General features: G+C 42.9%; 1 protein-coding gene across 1 annotated transcript in view; it reads left to right on the top strand.

The window, feature by feature from the left end:
- SHROOM4 (shroom family member 4) overlaps positions 1–23,721 on the top strand; it is a 148,097-nt gene extending 124,376 nt beyond the window's left edge. The window contains exons 7-10 of the mRNA XM_032592055.1: positions 8,155–8,952; positions 14,821–15,001; positions 19,662–19,931; positions 21,227–23,721. Coding sequence (XP_032447946.1) covers positions 8,155–8,952; positions 14,821–15,001; positions 19,662–19,931; positions 21,227–21,496 — 1,519 coding nt within the window. The 3' untranslated portion in view covers positions 21,497–23,721. The remainder of the gene's footprint in view (positions 1–8,154; positions 8,953–14,820; positions 15,002–19,661; positions 19,932–21,226) is intronic.
- Positions 23,722–24,351: the final 630 nt, after the last annotated feature.

Raw genomic sequence — 24,351 nt, 5'->3', positions numbered from 1 at the left:
AACTTTCCCATTGTATTCTTTAAAATTCAGTACATTAACATCTGGTATACATGAGGACTCAAATAGACAACACTCCCTCTCTTTCCCTGACCCATCCATTGCTTAACCATGGTTGGGCACCAAATTTCCTTGAATAACATCAGGATTCCCAGAACTTTTTGGACCTCCAGTATTCCCATTATTTTATTTTGTAAATCTTCAGCCCAATTGTCACATGGATGGTATGTATATATATATATATATATATATATATATATATATATATATAGTTACTTGAATGAATTTAGTTTTGAGAAGTTTTTTTTTTTTTTTCCAAATGGCTTTATACCTCTTAAGATAACCTGATGAGTTGGGAACCTGGTAGGTAATGATGATTAGAGCAGATCTCAAAGTGTGGTCCCAGACCAGCAGTACCATCATCATCTGGGAAATTGTTAGAAACAAAAATTCTCCACCCTTCCCCAGACTTACTAAATCAGACATTCTGGGGATAGAACCCAGCAGTCTGTGTTTGAATAAGCCCTCTAGGTGGCTCTGATGCATGCCCAAGTTTCAGAACCTCTGCATATCAGAGAATAGAACCTTGATTGCCTTGGCCAGCCTGATCCTCAGCGGAATTGTTCTTGTGGATATCAGACCATCCAGGTCCCTTGACAGTGTTTTATTTATTCCTAAAATGCCTTTTATTAAATCTCTTGAGGAGGTTATCAGAACCCTGGCGAGGCAGCATGTTTTATTAGCAAAAGCGTGGGCATCGAAGTCAGACCTCAGCTGTTACTTCTCCTGGCCCCTATTCCCTTTGTGTTCACCCAGTTGTTTAACTTCTCTGAGCCTCATTTCTAACATGGACAAAAGAAAACCTATGCCAGGAGATGTTTTGGGAGTTAAATGAAATCAGGTCTGTCTGCTGTCCAGCCCTGTGCCCGATGCATGATGGACTCTCAGTAAACAAGACCGATTGTTATCATCCCTTGCCACCATGTCCATGACACTATGTAAAATCCAAAGGAGTAATGGGAAGACCTCTTCAAAATTCTAAGTTGGGGCCATTGGAGAAAGGGAGCTAGTCTTTACCCAGGACAGTCCCAATAATACAATGACTTCTCTGATGTCTTCAAAGGACACTTTACAACAGCCTCCTGGGGGGCTGTAGAAGGTTCAGGATGAGTCTTGCTACTTGCATTTGTCATTGCCAGATGAGTTGTTCTTTACTTTAAGTTCTGTGATGCTAGAGGCAGAGAAGTGTGGCAACAACAAACTCTTTGGCCCTTCTCCCCTCCCTGTGCAAGCCTCCTTGTGTCTCACTTCCTGGATCTTGCAAATATTTCCTTCAGCAATAACCTGGGAGTGGCTGTTTCTCTTGGAGCAACCTTATCTTTTGGCTGCTGAGGAAAGGGAAAGGGGAGAGGGGCTGACCTGTGTGCCCTTGCTGCCGAGATCCCGGAATGCCAAGCTATTGTGGTGGGTTTAAAAGTAAAATTTCCAAACAAGAAAACTTCAGAAGAGCTGAGGAAGAGGCAGGGGAGATTTTTCAGTCTCGGCAAATACTGGGTTTCATTTTCAGTCATTATTAGGCTCAAAAAAAAAAAAAGAAAGATTTTAACAAAACAGGCAAATCTATTCATCAGAAGAAAAGGTAACCTGTGCCAAGAGGAAAAGAGAAGAACAGCCCAGGTCTTGGCAGGCAACTTGCTTTTGTTTTTGAGATGTAGTCTCCTTGCTGGTGTCAACAAAGCCCTTTCTTACACTTAGCTTTCATGATGCCATGGAAAGAGCTAATGTCTCCATGGACACCTGGAAATGACTGCTGTGCAAGTACCTTTTGCCTCACCTTAGGAGTCCTTGATTCGATGGGATTGTCCCTTGGAGTCAGATAAGGCAATTTTCAGTCTGGACACTACTGTTTCTTACTAGCTGGGAAAATGATATACTCCTTCTAAGCCTCGGGATTCTCATCTGCCAACTGGCAATAATGGCACCGACTTTGATGGGTTGATGGGAAGACTAATAGAAATACATACATGAAAGTGCCTGAAACAGTGCCTAAGACACACTTGAAAGAAACTCTAGTTCTTTTTCCCTTCATGAAACTCCTTATCCTTCACTCCACTCCACTTGGTCTCAAAGCCACAGATGTAGATATCTGTGCATATAGAAACCTCGAGCCTGCTGAAAATAGGACCTCTAGGGGCCAGTATCCTTCTTTGAGCCTGACACACTTCAATGGCAGCCTTCTGTTCACCAGTCTGCTTCATCTGTAGTGCCTGGAAGGGAGGGGCTATATCGGTTTTGCTCCCCTTTGATCTGGTCACCTTGCAAAGAATATGTGCTCATTGACCAAGCTGATCCCATTGAAGGTTCTTTTCCTTTGTGGAGTCATTCCCACTTCTGCTTCCCTGTCAGAAGTGACTCTGCAAAGCTCATGCTGGCCCTGTAAGTAGGGAGAGGGGAGTGCCTTTAAAATCAGTATTGATGCAGAGAATAGAAATTTCCAAGTTGCCTTGCCAGAGCCCAGTGCCTCCAGATAAGGTTACAGTGCCAAGAATTGGGACACCAAATGTCTAGAAGGGCACTGTATGTTTCTTCCGACTGATTCTGGGGTTGGCTACCTATAGGTAAATTCTGTAAGGCTGACATAAGCAATTGGTGCCCAAACAAGATAACTTAGAATATCTAATCCTTTTGATTTTCACACTGCTCTTAAGCCTCAACTTGCCTTTTATTATATGTCCATTTTTAGTAGATGAGAACAGTGAGTGAATGAGGCTCGCGTTAAAATCCTTGGTTGGTGAGGGCCTCCTGGCTAGCAGACATGTGGCTGAGCTGAGACCCAAGATCTCCTGGTTTCTTGGCTATTGAGCAGGGCTAAACATTAACCAGGGGACCTTGCAGTCCAATTCCTTTGATGAGAATGAGGAAAAAGGCTGAAACACACAGCAGTGAAGGTAGTACACTGCACAACTTGCACAACGATATGCTGTGGCCCTGAGTTAGGGACTTTGTTCTAACAATAAACATAGTTCTGTTATTATTAATCATCTTTCCATGTGCCCAGCATCATTTCTAGGTCCTTTTTATATAGTTAATCCTGACAGAAGCTTTGTAAGATAAACATTTTACTGAAACTGAGATAAATTACTGTGCTCAAGGTCATGCAGCTTTTGTGTTATGGAGCCAGATTTTAAATTTTTACTGGAACTCAGACCCAAGTCTTTCTGACATTGTTCTTTCCACTCTGCTCTATTGCCTTTCCTGTGCCCTTGTGAGGGAAAAGGAAAGAGTGGTAAATTTGAGTGCTATCATGGAGATGTGGCTGCAACCACCTGCATTTCATAAGATCTAGATTGGAGATGAAGGTGGAGAAGGGGGAGAGAGGCAGGGAAAGGATGTGGGAATGTGTGTGGTGAGAGATGGAAGTCAGGCTGTATAGATTGGAAACCAACCTAACTGTAACAAATAACTCTGCCCCCAAACCTCCACCCCAGACCACGGCACTCCCATCCTTTTCACCCTGGACCTTTGTTTCCACAGTGTGGTCCCTGAACCACTTGTATTAGAATCCCTTGGGGCAGTTGTTAAAAAGGCAGGTTCCTATGCGCCACCACAGAGGTAGTTAGTCCAAATTTGCGGGGCGGGGGGGGGGGGGGGCTGTGAATTTGCATTTTAAACAACCTCTCCAGGTAATTTTGATCAGGAGCCATGCTGATTAGGAACAACTGTTCCAGACTGGTGTTTTCCAACTTTCTGGATCATGCACCTTTTTCAGAAAGAATTTTTTGAGCATGCACTTTCAATATATGTTGGTAGTTTATAAATAAATTCCTGATATATACTAATGTCCTAATACTTATGTTTTTAAATAGAAAAAATGGTGAGAATTTTGCATTCATATTCTTAGGTGAAAATGGTTTCCAGTTTTTCATTATGTATGTTCTAGTTGTTGAGTTTGGGTATTGACATTACACAGGATTCTTTTCTTCTCCCTCAATAGATTCTAGAGTCTAGGAAGTATAAATAGTATTGAGGTTGTCTGTTCCTTGAAGGTTGATAGAATTAATGCAAGACCATGTGAGTGTGCTTTTTTGTCAAATTTATCAACATTTTTTCCAATGGTTAACAGGTGGGTTTAGATACCCCCCATTCTTTGGCAATCGGTTTTGGTAATTTTTGTTTTCCTAGAAAACCATTCTAAGTTTTCAAATTTCTTTTCATAGAGTAGAGCAAATTATTCTCCTACTCTTTTCATTTACTCTGTAACTGTGGTTATTTCTCCATTTCTAATTTTGTGTGTTTAGGGTTTTAATTAGATTGGCAAGTGGTTTATCTTTTTTATTGTTTTATGTTTTCTTTTGAAGAAGTAGCTTTTGGCTTTAATTATTAATTCTATCATTTATTTCCAAGTATGTTAATTTCTGCCATCAGTTCTCTTTCTGCTTTGTTTGGGTTGATTTTTGTGGCTCTTTTCTTGACTTCTTTTGCTCAATGCTTAATTCAGTGATTTTAATTTATTCTTATTTATTAATGTAAGCATCAAAGGCTTCAGATTTTCCTTTGACTGCTGCTTTAATTGGTCATATTCTCTAGTTTCTGATATTTTTCTTGTTGTTATTTTCTAGGTATTCTACAATTTCAGATTAGAGCTCTTCTTTGACTAGAAGGGAGAATATTTTTTTTCCTTTTATTTTCTATGTACTAGAAATACATAGAAAATTTTCTCATTTTTGTTACTAATTTCTAGTGTTGTTGTGTTATGAGTAGGTGCTGTAGTTTGTACTTATTTTACCTTTTGGCTTAATATGTAGTCAATTTTAAAAAGGTTCAATGGACCCTTGAAAATAGAGAAGTTGAAATGTTCCCATTATCTTTGTTTTGACTGTCATGTCTGTCATCAGCTGAAACAGTCTCGTAGTTTATTTCTCCTTTTTTCTGCCTTTGCATTTCCTATGGATTTTGCTTTCTGAATTGTGATGCTATGTTATTTGATACATAAAGATTCAGAGTAGTTAGATCTTAATCATGCATTCTAACCACTAATTTATAGCACCATTCTTTGTCTTATTTGTTGATTTTTGCCTTTAATTCAACTTTTTTATGCTATGAATATCATGGCTGTTGTTTTTTTTTCATTTTTGGCATGAATTCATTTATTTTTTTATTGAATTATAGTAGATACACAATGTTACATTAGCTTCAGGTGTACAACATGGTGATTTGAGAAGTCGATAAATTATGCTATGCTCACAAAGGTAACTGGAAGCCTGTATCTCCCACTTCCCTTTACCAGTTTTGCCCATCAAGCTCACCCCCACCCTCACCTGCACCCTTCTGGCAACCATCAGGTTGTTTTCTATATTTATGGGTCCATTCCTGCTTTTTGTTTGTTTGCTTTGTTTTTTAGATTCCACATATGAAGAAAATCATATGATATTTATCTTTCTCTATATGACTTAGTTTACTTAGCATAATACCCTCTAGGTCCATCTTGTTGCAAATGGCAAGATCTCATCCTTTTTTATGGCTGTGTACAATTCCTCTGTGTGTGTGTGTGTGTGTGTGTGTGTGTATACACATACCATCTTTTTTATCCATTCATCTTCTTTATCCATTTATCTGTTTTCTTTATCCATTCATCTATTGATGACACTTGGCTTGCTTCTATATCTTGGCTATTGTAAATAATGCTGCAGTGAATGTATAGAGGTACGTATATCTTTTCAAACTAGTGTTTTCATTTTCTTTGGCTAAATACCCAGTAGTGGAATTACTGGATAATGTGGTATTTCTGTTCATTAATTTATTTATTAAGCAAATATTTATTAAATACCCACTGTGTACCAGGCACTAGGTACTAGATAAATTAGACACACAAGATCTCTACTCTCATGGAGCTTACATTTTAGTTAGTAGAGCACAAAATAAACAAGTAAAATTAGATATGTGATATAATATTAGGTGGGGATGTATGTACTGAGAAAGAACAAAATAGAAAAAGGATAATTAAGGATAAGTCATCTCTATTTTAGATAAGGTGGTCAGGAAAGGCCTCTGCTTATAGCATTTGTCATCCTTTTACTTTACAGTAACCATCATGTTTGTTTGTTTCCTGATGGAGGAAATGCCAGGTGGAACAGTTTGCACACAAGGAGTTGTTATAATCCTAAGGAACTATAGGTGGCCAAAGGCCCAAATGAGATTATGGATGTGAATTTCTGATCCATGTGGGTGATGAGCTAGCCAGGATGGGGACTGGAGATGAGCTAAGTGAAAGAGATTTTGTTCTTCATTCTATCTGAGCTTGGCTATCATTATGTATATTATTATTTCTTAAAGAAATATTCTCGGTTTTCAACATGACTATTGAATGGGTATTCTGTCTGATGATTTAATTAAACTGCTGGAATTTCCTGTCACTAAGCAGTACTTACTTAGCATGATGCTGATTGCTCACAGGCTACAGCAGGAAGCCCAGATCTTCTGGTATAGAGGGCTTAACTCTTTATACTCTGAGCCTAAAGAGATGTCCTTTGACTTTGGTCACTCTTTATTAGACAGAAGTTTGCCTTTTTATGCATGTTTTTGTATATATTTAAATAAACCTGTACTTCTTTCTTGAAATATTTTTTCTATTGCTTATAAGAATCTCATTTTGCCTCACAAGTGATAGTCTTTTTAATTTTCTCATATAAACATATACTATATATACATGTATACACATATATCTATTAAAATACACACACACACACACACACACTCTTAACTCTTGAAGCTGCAATTTATTTTGGTATATAATAGAAGGTACAGCTCTAAATGTCACTGCTCTGCAGTTATCTCAAAACATTTTTTAATATCATTTTTTATCTCCTTGTTATGGAAGGTGAATTATAGATGATGTTTTTATAGATAGCTTGATATGTTTCTGGAGTTTTCATTCTGTTATATTAATCAGTAACACACTGTTTTAATTATAATTGCTTTATAACATGCTTAATCCCTTACCCTCAATTCTTCTGTAGCAAAATACTTTTTAATATTATATCTTACTTTATGTTGCAGGTTAATAAAAAATGCTGTTGTTAAAAATTCCTGTTGAGAATTCTGAGGAGAATTGCATTAGGAGGATCTATTTTAAACCCCAAGTAGCAAGCATTTGTAAATTTCCTGCTTGATATTTTTTGGTGCTAATATAAAAGCTTGGACAGAAAACATGTCATATTCATGATATAGCTTGCATCTGGAGAGGCAGCAGGGGAATAGAAGTGGGGAGTGAAACAAAGGCTATTAGCATTTCTTTAAAAAATCATAAAGTATAGATGGCATGGTATTAAAATGTGCTAATCCGGGGTGCCTGGGTGGCTCAGTCAGTTGAGCGTCCAACTTCGGCTCAGGTCATGATCTCATGGTTTGTGGGTTCAAGCCCCGCATCAGGCTCTGTGCTGACTTCTTGCTCAAAGCCTGGAGCCTGCTTCAGATTCTGTGTCTCCTTCTCTCTCTGCCCCTCCCCTGCTCACGCTTTGTCTCACTCTGTTTCTTAAAAATAAATAAATGTAAAAAAAAAATTTTTAATAAAATGTGCTAATCCTGGGCAGTGGGTGGGAACATGAATATTTATTATAGCAATCTCTGTATGTTTCTAAATATTTAAAATTTTTGTGACTAAAAACAAATCAAACAAAAACAATATAACAGGATAACCAGATTTGTAAGCCCCAGTACACAGCACATTCAATCTGAGTGCTACAGAGTGGGCGTAGTGCATGTATCCAAACTTTGGAGTTAGACTGTCCAGGTTCAAATCCCAGCTCTACCACTTACTAGCTTTACAACCCTGAGCAAGTTACTTAAACTGCCCATGCCTCAGTTTTCCTGGCTGTAAAATTAGGATGATAATAATAGCTATCTCCTAGGGTTATTCTGAGTATTAACTAAGTTAACACTGGGAAAGCACTTAAAACAGTACCTGGCATTTAGTACACACTCAATAAGTGTTAGCTATCAATATTATGTGTTAGTATTACTATTCTTATTATTGCATCTACTATGAATATTTGCATCTGTTTTTGGCCATTGTAAATTTTACATAAATGATTTTATCCAAAATAGGGGGCCACCTGCAACTTGCTTGTTTTACACAATCCTCATCTTGCTGTTTTGCAGAGAAATGGCTCATTCCAAGGCTAGCTTTTCGTGGGCAACTCCGTTCGATCCTTGCCTTGAGAACCCAGCACTGGGCTTGTCAAGCTACCGAGCAGTCTCTTCTCTTGACCTCCTTGCAGACTTCAAGCACTCTTCAAAAAAAACAGAGGAAACTTCTGTTTATGAGGAGGGGAGCTCCATGGCCTCCATGCCCCACCCACTGCGCAACCGTGCCTTCTCTGAAAGCCATATAAGCTTGGAGCCCCAGAGCTCCCTGGCCTGGCGGCAGCATAGGAGAGAGCTCTTTACCAAGGTTGAGATCCAGCCGAATCCTCTGGGAGCCAGGAAGAAGGCCTTTCCTCCTCCTCGCCCTCCTCCTCCCAACTGGGAGAAGTACAGGCTTTTCCGTGCAGCCCAGCAGCAGCAGAAGCAGCAGCAACAGCAGCAGAAGGAGGAGGAGGAAGAGGAGGAAGAAGAGGAGGAAGAGGAGGAAGGGGCAGAGGAGGAAGAGGAGGGGGAGGAGGAGGAGGAGCTGCCACCCCAGTATTTCAGTTCAGAAACCACTGGTACCAGTGCCCTCAATCCTGAAGAGGTCCTGGAGCAGCCACAACCCCCGGTCTTTGGCCACGTGGAGGATTCAAGGCAGGGCTCAGAAAGCCTCTCAGCAGAGCAAGAGTCCTTTGGTCTCCATTCCAGCAATCTCCTGCCTCCAATAAGGGGACACTTGGGCTCTCAACCTGAGAAGGCTCAGCCCCCTTGCTATTATGGTATTGGTGGCCTTTGGAGAACATCAGAGAAGGAGACCACTGATTCCCCCAAGTAAGTGCTTATGAAAGAAAGTTCCCCAAAGAGGCTGCACCATGAGTTTGCAATATCACCTCCCAGCTGTGTGACCTTTGATCAATGAATTAAACTGTTCCCAGCTTCATTTTTCTCACCAGGAAAATGGGCATGATTATATCCATTCTACACAGTTGTAAATATGAAGATAATCTGTATAAAGCCGAGAGCCCCACGTGTAGCTCATAGTAGGTGCTCAGTAAATAGTAGCTGCTGGTGTTCTTAAATATCACTATCAAAATACACTATTATTCCTCAGTTTGTCTTTAAGGTATGCATCAGTTTCAGGCTTGTGAGCCAGAAGGCATTACTTTTTTTTTTTTTTTAGTTTATTTATTTTTGAGAGAGAAAGCAAGGGAGGGGCAGAGATAGAAGGAGAGAGAGGATCCCAAGCAGCCTCTGCACTGTCAGCACAGAGCTCAATGTGGGGTTCGAACTCACAAACCGAGAGATCATTACCTGAACCAAAATCAAAAGTCAGATGTTCAACCAACTGAGCCACCCAGGCGCCCCTGAGCCAGAAGGCATAAACCCTTGTTCCCTTATGGCATTTCCCAAAAGCCTGGCTCAGGCCCTTTTCTGCCTTCTCTTTTGCTTGCTCTCTAGAATAAGAGGCCAGCTCACAACCTGACCTACCTCCATTCTAGGCCCTGCCTGGGCTTCTAAGCTCTTCCCTTACCCCCAGCAGCAAAGGTATACCTGGAGTTGGGCCCTTTATGCCCTGCTTATTCCTTATAATAGGTAATGGCACTCTTTTCCTCTTCCACATTCTCTATTCCCCCCACCCTTGTCCCCCCGCCTCTTTGCATTTGCCTCAGTGGGCAATAGGTGGTAGTTGATTGGGTGAGCTGCCTGGGCAGAGAGACCAAAGCAGGAGTGTAGTCTAGCCCCAGGACTGCTGGTGTCGGCTTCCCTGTGCCAGTGCTCATCTGCATGCCCTGTAGCACCTGGTTGTCTGCTTGGTTCGGAAGCAGAGGAGCTTGGGCCTCAGTTCTGCCAGTCATCCTTCTGAGAGCTCAGGCAATGCTCTGATGGGGGTGGGGGGTGGGGGGGCCTGGTATCTATCCCAGAAGTGCTTTCTTTAAATCCCTTTATAGAAGGAACTTGCCTGAGATTTGTTGCTATTAGAAGTACCTTGTTGGGGGGCACCTGGGTGGCTCAGTCGGTTGAGCGTCCGACTTCGGCTCAGGTCATGATCTCATGGTTCGTGAGTTCGAGCCCTGCATCAGCCTCTGTGCTGGCAGCTCAGAGCCTGGAGCCTGCTTCAAATTCTATGTCTCCCTCTCTCTCTGCTCCTCCCTGGCTCATGCTCTGTCTCTCTCTCCTTCAAAAATAAATAAAAACATAAAAAAAAAAGAAGTACCTTGTTGGGGCACCTGGGTGGCTCAGTCAGTTGAGCATCTGACTTCAGCTCGGGTCATGATCTTGAGGTTCGTGAGTTCAAGCCCTACATCGGGCTCTGTGCTGTCAGTGCAGAGTGCACTTCAGATCCTCTGTCCCCCTCTCTCTCTGCACCTCCCCCACTTGTACGCTCTCTCAAACATAAATAAAGCATTTAGAAGAACCTTGTTATCATGTCTTTTACTGGCACACAAATCCTTTACTGAGATCTGGGCTATCTGGAGCTAAGTGAGAAGTTTTCTGGCATAAGGTGCCACCAGCAAGGCACTACAGGGCCTGGCTCCTAGATACTGTGAGAATCTATCAGATCCCTAGCACCTGCTTCTCAAGCTATCCATCTAGCCAGAAGTGTTCTTACTGTAATTAGAAAACATTTTGTGGAAAGTGACTGTGATTGTTACTGGTCACAGCAGGGAGAAGGGAAGGCGACCTAGCACACAGTAGGCACTTAACATTTCAGAAGAAAGAACAAAAAAATGAAGGGTCAAACATGTATTAAGCATTTGCTGTGTGCCAGACACTAGTAGTCATTTTACATGACTGCGGGCCATTAATTACTCCCATTTGACAGATGAGGAAACTAAAGCTAAGAAAGATAAGAGACTAACTCAGAATTACACAGCAAAGATTCCAAAGTTAGATCTTTGTGACTCTAAAACCTATGCTTAATTTGCCATTCTAGGCAGCCTTTCTCAGAGAGATCTTGTTCTTGCAATAGGCTGGGCCTTTACCAGGCCCTCTTGTTCCCTGTAGGGCAGTGTGTACAAGAGGTAGTAGTTCCAGGCCCCAGACTTGCCCCTTTCAGCCTCCTAGTCCTTCCTCCTTCATGTGCCTCCTTCATGTACCTTGGCCCCTTGGCCAGAGAGAAAGAAACTGCTATTACTAGAGATCTTGTAACTTGTTCCAGAGATTTATTTCTTTTGATGACTTTGGGATGCGAGGAGAAACATTTGTTTGCACACAGCTTTAGCTTGTGGCTGCAAAAAATCAATTACAGATGCTTCTTTGAATGATTTAGATTTAAGGAACAGCATTATTCCCAACATAGCTAATATTTTTGGCCTGCTTAGTATGTGCCAAGCATTGTTCTAAAGTAAGCACTTTTATGTGTTGATTGATTTAATCTTCACAACCAACTTATGAAATAGATATCATTGGTGTGCTACATCTTTTAGAATGAGGAATTACAGGTGGCTAAAGGAACCTGCAGAAGATCACAGGTAGCCAGAACCCAGGCCGTCTGGTTCACTGTGCCCATTGCATCCTCATAGGATCTCTGGGCTCCTTGAGATCTTATTCCAGATTCTTGCAGAACATAGAGTTCTAACCAGGAGGAAGTGGCTTTAAGATTTTGTAAGGGAGGGGCACCTGGGTGGCTCAGTCAGTTAAGTGTCGGACTTCGGCTCAGGTCATGATCTCGAGGTCCATGAGTTCCAGCCCCACGTTGGGCTCTGTGCTGACAGCTTGAGCCTGGAGCCTGCTTCAGATTCTATGTCTCCCTCTGTCTCCACCCCTCCCCCGTTTGTGCTCTCTCCTTCTCTCTCTCTCTCTCTCAAAATAATAAACATTTTAAAAATTTTTAAAAAGATTTTGGGGTGCCTGGGTGGCTCAGTCGGTTAAGCGTCCGACTTTGGCTCAGGTCATGATGTCACGGTCGATGAGTTCAAGCCCCGTGTAGGGGTCTATGCTGACAGCTCAGAGCTGGAGCCTGCTTTGGATTCTGTGTCTCCCTGTCTAGGCCCCTCCCCTGCTTGTGTGCTCTCTCTCTCTTTCTCTCTCAAGAATATATAAACATTAAATTTTGTTTTAAAAAAAGGCTTTGTAAAGGGAGAAGTGTTAGAACAAGTAGATACATATTTTGAATCTAAAATGCAAAAAACCCCAAAGACATCCTAATTTCAGCCAAGTCAAACCAGAGTGTCTCTGTAACCCACCTACTATTCAGTTAGAAAACACTATGATACATGTAGGAGCAGGTTAGTGAAATTTCCGAGTGTTGCTTAAGTCTCAAAACTGGTTCAAGTATAGGTATAGTTTGCTTCCTGAACTCCATGCATTTCCTCTCAGTGCTCTGCAGAAGGAAACTGATTTTTGCTTCAATGTTCATTATCAACTGCAGAATATGTTCTCAAAGATCTCCTGTACCCCCTGCCCTATTAGTGGAGATTATGAGGAAAGGAACACTAGGACATATGGTGCCTAATATGATACACTGTAATATGGTGCAGGGCTGTGTCTGCTGTGAACTCAGTCTATAATTAGCACATCCTTTTAAAAATATTTCCAGGTTTTTTTTTTTAATTTTTAATGTTTATTTTTGAGAGTGAGAGCAAGATGGAGCATGAGTGGGGGAGGGGCAGAGAGAGGGAGACACACCATCTGAAACAGGCTCCAGGCTCTGAGCTGTCAGCAGAGTGAACCGTGAGATCATGACCTGAGCCGAAGTCAGATGCTTAACTGACTGAGCCACCCAGGTTCATCAAAATACATATACATATATCTACATATATATATTTCCAGTATTACTGAGATATAATTGACATACAGCCACATCCTTTTTCCTCTTCATTCTGTGTTTTTAGTAACTTCTGAGTCAGAACTCTCACACATACCCTAAATATATTTTTCTTATAAGTAAGAATTCCCTAAGTTCATACATTCATATTCCCTCCAGAATGTTCTCTTGTTTGCTAATATAGATATAGTCCAGCCAGAAAAGCCCTTACATGCAAAGTTTTATATTATATCAAGTTGTCCCTTTGGCAATATAGCATTATGGCTAAAAACATAGATTCTGGAGTTAGCTTACCTAGGTCTAAATCCTGGATCTGTCGTTTACTGGCTGGTGACGTTGGTGAACTCACTCTCCCTCTCAGTTCTCATGTTCCTTATCTATAAAATGGTTGTCATGAGCATTAAATTTTATAGATATATCTACACACACACACACACACACACACACATATCTTAAGACAGCTTCCAGGGCATGGTAAGCACTATGTGAATATTAGCTAGTATTGCTCGTCTATTAGTGTTATTAGCTTAAAAACCTACATGTAAAATGAATACCTCAGATGAGCAATATTGGCATGCCTAAGTTTCTTTTGTGTGATGAATTAGAAGACAGCATAGCATGAATCAGTAAATAGCTGTGGAGCCTTTTAACCATTATTTTTGACCTTTATCTAAGAGCTGCAAGTAGCTGCGAAAATGACTAATGAGTTACTCCTATTTTTCCTTTCAGACAACTAGAGGTTAGCAAAGGTGCAGTGACACAGACAGGTGGAGGGTAGAGGTGGCTGGTAGGCAACAAGAATATACTGGGGGGTTGGCCTCCTTCTCACATAAACCATGGGTGGAATTACTTGCCCTTCCATCACTGAAACCTGACATTGAAGCTTTTCTATTTCCTTCCTCACACCAGACCAGAAGCCTTGATGGCAGAAGAGTCCAAACCCAAGCCAGCATGGAGCCAGAGCTGCTTCTTTCCTGAGGAGCAGTTCTCTTTCATGGGCTGGAGCTCTGAGAAGCAGCACCTCAGTCCCATGGGCTTCAGTGAATCCAAGACAACAGGGTCTGCCATTCCACTTGTCAAGCCCCTGGGTGCCACTGGTCCCATTTTTTCCCCATTTCATTCTGCAACCATGGAGGAGACTGGGGCCACTGGGGATATGCCAGAAGTGGAGAGATCCTATCCCTTCCCAGGCCGAAGGCCTGCCTCACAGGCAGTCTCAGAAGAGCTCATGAGATATGCGGTAGGCCGTGACAAGTCCCTGGCATGGGTCTTAACCCCGGCTTCCAACATGGTGACCACTGCTGAGGTCATGGGTGACCTCTTTGCTGTGGGAGATCTGCAGTGGAGGGGCCATTTCAAGCAGGAGTGGCACCATCAGGAAAGAAGAAATGATGAGAGTGTCCAGGAAAGCCACAGGGTGCTTTTGTAAGCAAGCCGACTAGATAGAGCAGAAGCAGGTGGGGATCTGGGATGGGTAGGAGGGAGGTCAGCAGTCTTGGAGGATGAAGAGGTAAGGTCTCAGCCATATCCCTATCACCGCCTCCTTCCCTGGGGATTCATACACTGGGGCCATAAACCCATGGGCATCATGGAAGATCAGAAGCCCAGAACTTTGGGGACCTGCCAGTTTTTCTGGATCTTAGTGGGGTGATGAACAAACCAAATCATCTCTAAAGAAGTCCCCCTACCTATGAAAGTCAGGGGCATAGAAATAGCCTCCCAAGTTCTCAAAGTTGGCCTTGACTTGGCTTCTAGGTAATCTTCATGTGGCCTGTTTACGTTTCAACAGTGCTTCCTGGTCCATTATTTCCTTATTTCATAGCTCCATTGGTGAAGCAGGGTCCCATTTTTACAAATGGGGAAATCAAGAAGCAGAAAGGTCAAGAGCCTCTCAGCAGAAGTGCTCAAATGGTCATTCTTTGTTTCCACAGACAAGAGTTTCAGCACGTCTCACCTCCTCCAGGGGCCCCAGGGATCCCCACCTCTTACTCAGCTTATTACAATATTTCGGTGGCCAAGGCAGAGCTGTTGAACAAGTTGAAAGACCAACCTGAGATGGCAGAGACTGGCCTGGGAGAGGAAGAAGTTGACCATGAACTGGCTCAAAAAAAGGTGACATTTTTTTATATGACTTAGATTTTCAGCATTTAGTTTAAGTATCTGGAAGTTGACCTGTCTTCTATGCTTCTCCAGAACAACTTGGTATATTCCCATATTTTCAGTATGGAAATCAAATAGCTTCTCTGTTTCTCAGAAATGTTTCTCCAGTCTCCTTTTGACCCAGCAAATACTAGTAATAATAGTAGTAGAAATCATAATCATCATCACTGTGTCTCTTGAATCTTTAAAATAATTCGACAACGATCCCCTTTTTGCTGGTTGAGAGGATTAGATTGCCCAGGGTTACAGACTAAGTGGTAGATCTAGGACTTGAAGTCAAGACTGTCTCACTTTCTACTTTATCATGACATCCCCCTCTGAAATAAGCCAGCCTTGCAAGTAACTCACCTCCCGTGGCACATCAGAGTTTTTGCCAATGAGTTCTAACCAATCCAGCCACTGACTGTATTCTCTGTAACTTTCTGGGAGATGGAATAGATTGACTAAGCAAGAGAAGGAGAAATTATGGCCTGGTAAACTTTAGTATTTATTTGCAAGAATAATCAATAATTTCTTAAAAGCACTAGAATGATCAACAGAAATTATGTTGTTCTGAAGCCTACCCATTCTTCCTCTAAGCATCACTAGGCTGGTTTTCTTTTTTTCTTTTTTTTTTTTCAATATATGAAGTTTATTGTCAAATTGGTTTCCATACAACACCCAGTGCTCATCCCAAAAGGTGCCCTCCTCAATACCCATCACCCACCCCCATCAACCCTCAGTTTGTTCTCAGTTTTTAAGAGTCTCTTATGCTTTGGCTCTCTTCCACTCTAACCTCTTTTTTTTTTCCTTCCCCTCCCCCATGGGTTTCTGTTAAGTTTCTCAGGATCCACATAAGAGTGAAACCATATGGTATCTGTCTTTCTCTGTATGGCTTATTTCACATGGATGGAACTGGAGAGTGTTATGCTAGGCTGGTTTTCTAATCAAATTCCTGGAATCACTTTGCCCTCCCTGTACTTACCCATTTTATTTCATAAGCAAATAGGATTTCCATGGCAACCCCAAAGGCCCAATTTGCCACTTTGTGGACAACTGAACTCAACATAAATTGCTCCTCTGCCCATAATTTTCATTCAGGATGTGACCTGTAGGAAAACTGAAGGCCATTTGCAAGAGACCCCCCCACCACTTTCAAATCTGAAGCAAAATGTCAGGGAAGTAATTGAAATCATGGTGGTATCAAAGTTTTATTGATCCAGATGCCTACCTCCTTGGATTCTGTGTTCTCTGAGCATGGCAAGGCTGCTCCTGGCTTACTCAGGACCTTTCTTTAGGAGCAAACCTAATAAGAGTCTGACCAGGAAAAGAGAAAAATGACCAGAAATGGCAAAGGACAGAACAGCAGATAGTGATTTGAAGTGATTATCAGGGTGGGGGGGGGCGAGGGGGAGGGGCGGCTAGGACAGTTTTTGTCTCTGAGGACAGGTGAAGAAGGTCACCTATTTGCAATATCCTAGAAAAGCAACTCAACTCAAACAGGGTCTGTGATGACTCCTCAGATCTATCCAGTACACTTTCTCCAGGGTTGAAGTTCAGGTTGCAAAGCCCAGGTGCCAAGAAACAAAGGGTTCTCTTTTCTTGCATCCTTCTAGATCTTGGGAACTGAAGAGCTGGGGTGGGTAGGTGATTTTCCAAGTTGACCGTTTGGCCCCCACCCCTCCCTTGACCCTGGCACTGACTTCTGTTTGGGAGAGCAGAGGGTAGGTATATAACTGGGAGTCTTTGGTATCTAATTGTGTTGCCTTGTTTCTATCATTGATTCCTAATTCCTAGTAGGTTTTAGAATTTCCCCTAAATGTAAACCTATGACACTTCAGATTTAAGATCATGGTGATCTCCTGACCTTTGACCAGTTCTGAAATATGATAATAGGCCCTGGACTCAGATCAGGCTCTCTTGGTCTTGGTCACCTTGGACATGTCTAAATAGCTTACTAGAAAGGAGCACATGCTAGAAAACTACAAACCTATGTATGGTCCCAGAGTACCTGGGAAGGAATAATAATAAAACAAGCACTGAAGCAGACTTCAGTATATACATACAAGATACAGAATACTATTGTAAGCATGTAACCTGTATTAGAACAATACTATGAGGTAGGTGCTATTGTTGTCCTATTTTTTAGATGGGGAAATTGAGGGGCACCTGGGTAACTCAGTCTGTTGAGCCTGACTCCAACTTACGTCATGATCTTGTGGTTTGAGTTCGAGCCCCGTGTCGGGCTCTATGCTGACAGCTCAGAGCTTGGAGCCTGTTTCAGATTCTGTGTCTCCCTCTCTCTCTGCCATTCCCCTGCTCATGCTCTGTCTCTCTCTCCCTCTCTCACTCTCTTTCTCACTCCCTCTCTCTCTCTCTGTCTCTAAAAAATGAATAAACATTAAAAAAATTAGATGGGGAAATTGAGTCACAGAAAGGTTGAGTAATTTGCTAAAGGTCACACCAGTGCTTTGTGGCAGAACTAGGGTTCAAGCCCAAGTAGTTCTTGCACTAGAGTTCATGCTCTTAACCATGATGCGATGCTTGATCTGCTGGGGCAGGTCAATTCTCGTTAGGACTTTGCAGTAGACAATCATCTATTATCTCAGAGTGCCTGGTAATAATAATAATAACAATAGCAGCAGCAGCAGCATCCACTCTACCACACTACCTTCCTGGGAGTGGAGTTCCAGAACTGGTTATACCTACAGGGAAGACAAATTAGAAGACACAGGCAGTGCTTCCCTTAAGAAACTTACCATCAATAGGAGAGGGATCAGACGTACCCACATGAAACAGGGAATGAGCCACTTCAAATTACACTATAGGTCCTATTTCTGAAAGGCAGGAGAGTTCAGAAAAGAAAGACATTATTAAGGGAAGCAGAAGCTTCCAGCAGGGAGGGTGGGAGCAAAGCTGGGCTCTGAAGAAAGAATGGGAATAGCCAAAGTGAAGGAAGAGTTTGAGAGCAGGTAGAACTGCATGATGCAAATCAGGAACACCAGGGTGAGTGTGGTGAACACAGAGGAGAACGAGAAGCTAATCATGAAAGTTTTGGAGCCCTGAGATTGGAATGGTAGGGCAGGGCCAGACTGAATAATAACAATAGCAGCCAGCCTTGATTAAACACTTAGTCCATGTTAAGTCCTTTGCATGCATCATGTCGTTCAGTCCTTATTACAGTTCAGCGAAGTGGGTACTACAATTTGTACCCACTCTGCAGATAAAGAAAGTAAGACACTGAGACATTCACACATGTCACACAGCCAGGAAGTTGGCAGAGCTAGTAGTCCAAGCTAGTCATTGGGACTTCAGAACTCACAGTCTTAACCAAAAGGCCTCAGAGGCCAAATGGAGGGAGGGAAGGAAGATCCGGCACAGTGTCATACACACCAGAGGTACTTCAGTGGATTGAAGGGGAATGAATGAAGCCATAGGCAAATATTTGACAATACTTTTCCAAACTATGCTCTCACAAGCATTCCAGTTCCTGTTTATTAAATAGTCTCTTTTCCAAAGAAGACATCCAGGTGGCTAACAGACACATGAAAAGATGTTCAACATCACTCATCATCAGGGAAATATAAATCAAAACTCCAATGAGATACCACCTCACACCTGTCAGAATGGCTAACATTAACAACTCAGGCAACAACAGGTGTCGGTGAGGATGCAGAGAAAGAGGATCCTTTTCACACTGTTGGTAGGAATGCAAACTGGTGCAGCCATTCTGGAAAACAATGTGGAGGTTCCTCAAAAAGTTTAAAATAGAACTACCCTATGACCCAGCAATTGCACTACTAGGTATTGATCCAAAGAATACAAAAATGCTGATTCAAAGGGGCACACGCACCCCGATGTTTATAGCGGTGCTATCAACAATAGTCAAATTATGGAGAGAACCCAAACAAATGTCCATTGACTGGCTAATGGATAAAGAAGATGTGGTGTGTGTGTGTGTGTGTGTGTGTGTGTGTGTGTGTGTACAGTGTTCAAAAAGGATGAAATCTTGCCATTTGCAACAATGTGGATGGAACTATAGTGTATTATTTTAAGTGAAATAAATCATAGAAAAATAAATATCATATGATTTCACTCATATGTGGAATTTAAGAAACACAACAGATGAACATAGGGGAAGGGAAGGAAAAATAAGATAAAAAGAAAGGGAGGCAAGCCATAAGATACTCTTAACTACAGAGAACAAACTGAAGGTTGCTGGTGGGGATGTTGGGTAGGGGGATATACAGATACATATATGCTGGTTCAAATTTATTTTGAAAATACAGATTTCAGCAAGTATAAATTAAACAAGACTAAGCTATTAAAAAATAGTCTCAGCAAGTGTTTATTAAGTTACATCTGGCAAATGAGAATTAGCCCATGGGTATCACTTATCTAATGCCAAGAAGTTTGGTGGTGACTGACTCCTGCAAGATATGAAGAGATGAGAGGGAGAGTGGCTATTCAAAAAACTTGAATTGCTCATGACTTGCTTGGGTTTCCTTTGTTTCTGGTAATGGGTAGAGCCTGCCATCTGTTCCATGGATCCCAAAACAGAGGTTACAAGCACAGATCAGTTTCTGTCAGTCCCCATTCTCATCCTTTGCCTTCTCCTGTTTATTTCTCCTAGATACAGCTTATTGAAAGCATTGGCAGAAAACTGTTGGTCCTGCAGGAGGCCCAGCGAGGACTGCTAGAGGACATCAGTGCCAATTCTGCCCTTGGGGAGGAGGTGGAGGCCAACCTGAAAGCTGTCTGTAAATCCAATGAGTTTGAAAAATACCGCTTGTTTATCGGGGACCTGGACAAAGTGGTCAACCTGTTGCTGTCACTCTCTGGACGACTAGCCCGGGTGGAGAATGCTCTCAACAGCATTGATTCAGAAGCTAACCAGGAGAAGGTAGAGTTGGGGTCTCTGGGGTATAGATGGAGGTAAATGCCATTGGCTTCTTCTCAGGGCCCCCTCTTTCAAGTTTGGCTTGTCTTGGAGACAGTAAAGGATAATGTTAAGAGTGGGGGCACTGGCTTTTAAGTGCCTTGCAATTTTGGCTCTACCAGTAATTAGCTATGTGACTATGGGCAGCTTACTTAACCGTACTCTACCTCAGTCTCTTCAAAAATGGGGTGAACACACTACCTAACTCATGGGATTGTGAGAATTAAATTAGTCCACAGTAATTACTTAAAGCAGGTCCTGGAATAGGGTAAACACTGAATCAGTTCTAGCTGCCAGTAGTAGTAGTAGTAGCAGTAGTAGTGGTGGTGGTGGTATTGATAGTGATAGTGGTAGTAATAGTAGTAATGGCGGTGGTGGTATTGATGGCAATAGTGGTAATAATAGTATTAGTGGTGTTTGTACCGATGGTGGTAGTAATAGTAGTAGTAGCAATAGTGGTGTGGGTATTGGCAGTGATAGTGGTAATAATAGCAGTAGTGGTGGTGGTAGTGGCATTGGTGGTGATAGCAGTAATAGTAGTAGTAGTGGTATTGGTACTGATGGTGGTAGTAATAGTAGTAGAATAGTGGTGGGGGTATTGGTGGTCATAATGGTGGTAGTAGTAGTACTAGTACTAGTACTAGCAGTGGTAGTAGCAGCAGCAGCAATTTTACCTCACTTTCTCTCTGAGTTGGAGGAAGAGGTCTCACCAAGTAGTTGAAATTGGGAGTCTGTCATTTTCATGGGTTGGGCCACACTGTGTACATTCCAGAACCAAACCTACATCACCTTTCCATATACAAGTGGTTTGGGACACAAATTTGAATCCACAATAAGAAGCACTCAGGCATGTGCATACACACATGGACACATACACTCACACATGTACACCCACACAGAGACACATACCATCTTGAAAGTACTGTCATAGTGATACCTATTCTCCAGGTGGAAGGGGTCTGAGCTGGCTTTGTCAGAGCTTTCCCCCACCCTAACCCCAGGGGTGGTCCATGGATTAAAGACAGCTTAGAGATGGAAAGAGGTGAATGCATGTAGCCCCGCCCAGTATCACTGTTGTGTTTATCCTCCCCCTGCCATAGCACAGAAGAGCTTTTGCCATGAAGGTGGACTTCAGGGCAGGAAATATAGGACTGATCAGTTAGCAGCGTGGGGAGCTGCTGTGCTCCACTGTGGAGCAGTGAGTTAGGGAGATGACTAGTAACTGGGATGGCTCTTAATTGGTCTATCTGATTCCCCAGTTGGTGCTGATAGAGAAGAAACAGCAGCTGACAGGGCAGTTGGCAGATGCCAAGGAGCTGAAGGAGCATGTGGACCGCCGGGAGAAGTTGGTGTTTGGCATGGTCTCCCGCTACCTGCCTCAGGACCAGCTCCAAGATTACCAGCACTTTGTGAAGATGAAATCTGCTCTCATCATCGAACAGCGAGAGCTGGAAGAGAAAATTAAGCTTGGGGAAGAACAGCTCAAATGTCTCAGGGAGAGCCTACTCCTGGGGCCCAGCAATTTCTAATTCCACCAGCAGACTGTCACACCATCCCCGCCCAGCCACAATGGGAAGTGCTTTCAGTCTTCGTTAGCAGTTTGTTAGCAAGTAGATAGCAGTTTAGTTAGCAGTTTGTTCCATATCCTCTACCTTGGACATCTCTCACTGCCCCTTACCTAGCATTGCTCCCAACCAGCTAGGAGTTCCTGAGGAGGCCCCCAAGCCTCTACTCTAGGGAATAGATGCAAGAGCTAGGAGCTGCCTGCAGCAAAGGGTGATCATACAACCACACTCCCCTTCCCACGGTTGGCACAGGCAAGTGCTCACCACACACAGAACCAACAAAGTGCCTTCATTCTTCTTGGTCCAAGGACTGCAAAGACACCATGCACTCACCACCCACCCATACCCCAATCAGCCTCTCAAGGCTCAGAGAGAAGCTGCCTGTGCAGCTCCATTCTGCCCAAGGCTCAAAGCCCAGCCATTTCCCACAGAGATCTGGCTGTCTTGAGAGCATCACTTCCCACCAGTTTAAGGGCCTCACCTAAGCTTTACAGTGGGAAGCACAGAAGGAGAAATTACACTAAACAGAATGTGAGCAAAGATCAGGAATCCCTAGGTGCCCTGCCGAAGCTAGGTTTAAACAAATGGGCTCCACCTCCACTGGCCCCAGCATCTGGTTGAGGGGGAAGAGGCCTACTCCAACTAGTGTGGCCCTCCTCCTGTCCTCATACTTCTGGTTTACCACTTCCTGTTCCATCTTGCCTTTTCATTGCCAGTGGTCACCGGTGCCTACCCTAAGGGCTTCACACTATGGACCATTAATAGCTCTACTAAAGCTGACTTCTGGATACCCATTTCATTATTGGGGTGAGGCGTTCTTTGTTGTATTTTAAATGGCCTTTTGATTTTATTTATTTTTATTTTTTGATTTATTTTTTTCCTTTTGTAACTAATAAGGTGAGAAGAGGGGAGGTGGAAAGGGAAAAGGAATCCTAGAAGGAAAGCGTGTTCTGCAGATCAGCCTGGATTCACCATGGCTAGATGAGGGAATGCCAAGGCCTTGAATTCTTCCCACCAAACACTACAAGTGTCTAAGAAAGGAGTTCTCACCTTGAACTTAATTTACTATGGCCTGGCCCTATACTAAAGTCAGCAATGACCATAAGCTTAGCATTCCCCAATGGATTTCAGTTTTTTACTTATTTTTTCTCAAAACCAAAGATATCCAAAACTGACAAAAGTTCATCACCCATTTTTCTACTATCTCCCATCTAAGGAAATGGGTATAAGTGAGCTCAGGAGGAGATTCCTCTATCTCACAATTGCTTTCTCAGCCTGTGGCCTGACTCAGGGAACTGAAAGTCATGGTAGCTGGAAGCTCCAGCCAGGGCCAGCCCCCCAGAGCAAATTATGATCCAGCCAGGATCTTAGGCACACAAACAACTAATGCTGCTGTTGTTGCCAATTCCCTGACACCACTAGCCAGTTTCTGTCCTGGAAAATCCCTCAGGTGGGTGATGGCAGGAAGGGAATTGCGGCCAAACTCTGGCTTGTTATCCAGCTCAATTCCCCATTCCTTGCTCACTGGCACCCACGGTTCATATTGCACAGCTCTGCCCAACAAACCTGGGCATCTCTTCTAGTTACTGCTGAGTTCCTCAGGATCCTTGGAGGTTAACTGTAGCAGCAGGGATGCCTCATTTAACCAAAGGATTTGCCAAAGAACTTTGCTGCTGCTACAAATAGTGGTCTCTAGCTTCTGTTTCCTTTTCATTGTATTTGAAAACAATGGAAGAATCTTGGCCAGCAGGGTGTCCTGAGGGGGGCCCTGGGTATGCTCTTAGTACACTGCTGCTCTCAGAACCACTGTTAAAATGTCAACCTGCCATTCTCCCCTCAACTGGGGAAGTCTACCCTATTCACGAAGGCCGATGGCTCGTAAAGGGCTAGGCTTACCCAAGCCACATTTGAGGAAGGTGGGGGAGTGCTATGAATAGAAGCTATGGTTGCCATCTTTTTTTTTTTTCTTAAGCAGACTCAGGATAAACAATGAGTAAGTTGAGACATCCTATATTGGGGGGTGAGGCCAATGTAGTCCATCATTCTAAGATTTTCTGGGGCCAGAATAGCTTTTTGGGAACACAGGCCAAGGCAAGAGTGGTCACTTGCCTGGGCATGATGACTGTGGTCTGGGTTTCTCTAGTCAGTGTTACATTGCTTGTACATTAAATTTCTCACACAAAAAAGTACTATTGATTGTATTATTTTTGTCCCTTATCCCACCTGAAATTAAAGTTGAAACCAGAACACAAGGATGCTCACTTTCACACAGAGGAAGGGTGGTTTCTAAAACAATATAACCACCAACCTATACCGAGCAGTGAAGCTTGGCAGACAGGTGAAGTACCAAAAGGGAACTAATGCCCTGCACTGCTGAGGCAGCAGTGCCATCATGCCTCATAGTGCTTCAGAGCTGCGATGTGGTGTCTCTCTCCTGTTCTCATTTCCTGGGCTCAGCCCTCTTGCAAGGCCTGCCAGGGGTAAGCAGTTTGGAAGGCAGGCCAAGGGATTTCCCCAAAAACAATTACTGGTCTTAATTTTTGCCCTCTCTCTTCAGATACTCATATAGGCCCCAGTGGGTAATAGGTTGATCTAGAGAGAGGAATCAGTACGAGTTACTATCACTTGTCCCTTCTCACTCCCCCACCCCCACCTAGATAATTGAGTCTCCTTGAGTCCCACCAGTTGCAGACCCAGCCAGGGTATAGTGGTAAATGCTCAAGGGAAACCTGAGAGAAAGAGGCAGACACACTAAAAGCTCTAGAAAGGGAGAGACTGGAAGCAGAGGAACTGAGAGGGTGAAAGACGAAAAGTTTTTT

The sequence above is a fragment of the Lynx canadensis genome, chromosome X, assembly GCF_007474595.2.
Source record: "Lynx canadensis isolate LIC74 chromosome X, mLynCan4.pri.v2, whole genome shotgun sequence".
Taxonomy (NCBI): domain Eukaryota; kingdom Metazoa; phylum Chordata; class Mammalia; order Carnivora; family Felidae; genus Lynx; species Lynx canadensis.
The sequence above is the reverse complement of the archived record's forward strand: the minus strand, read 5'-3'. Positions and strand labels throughout refer to the sequence as shown.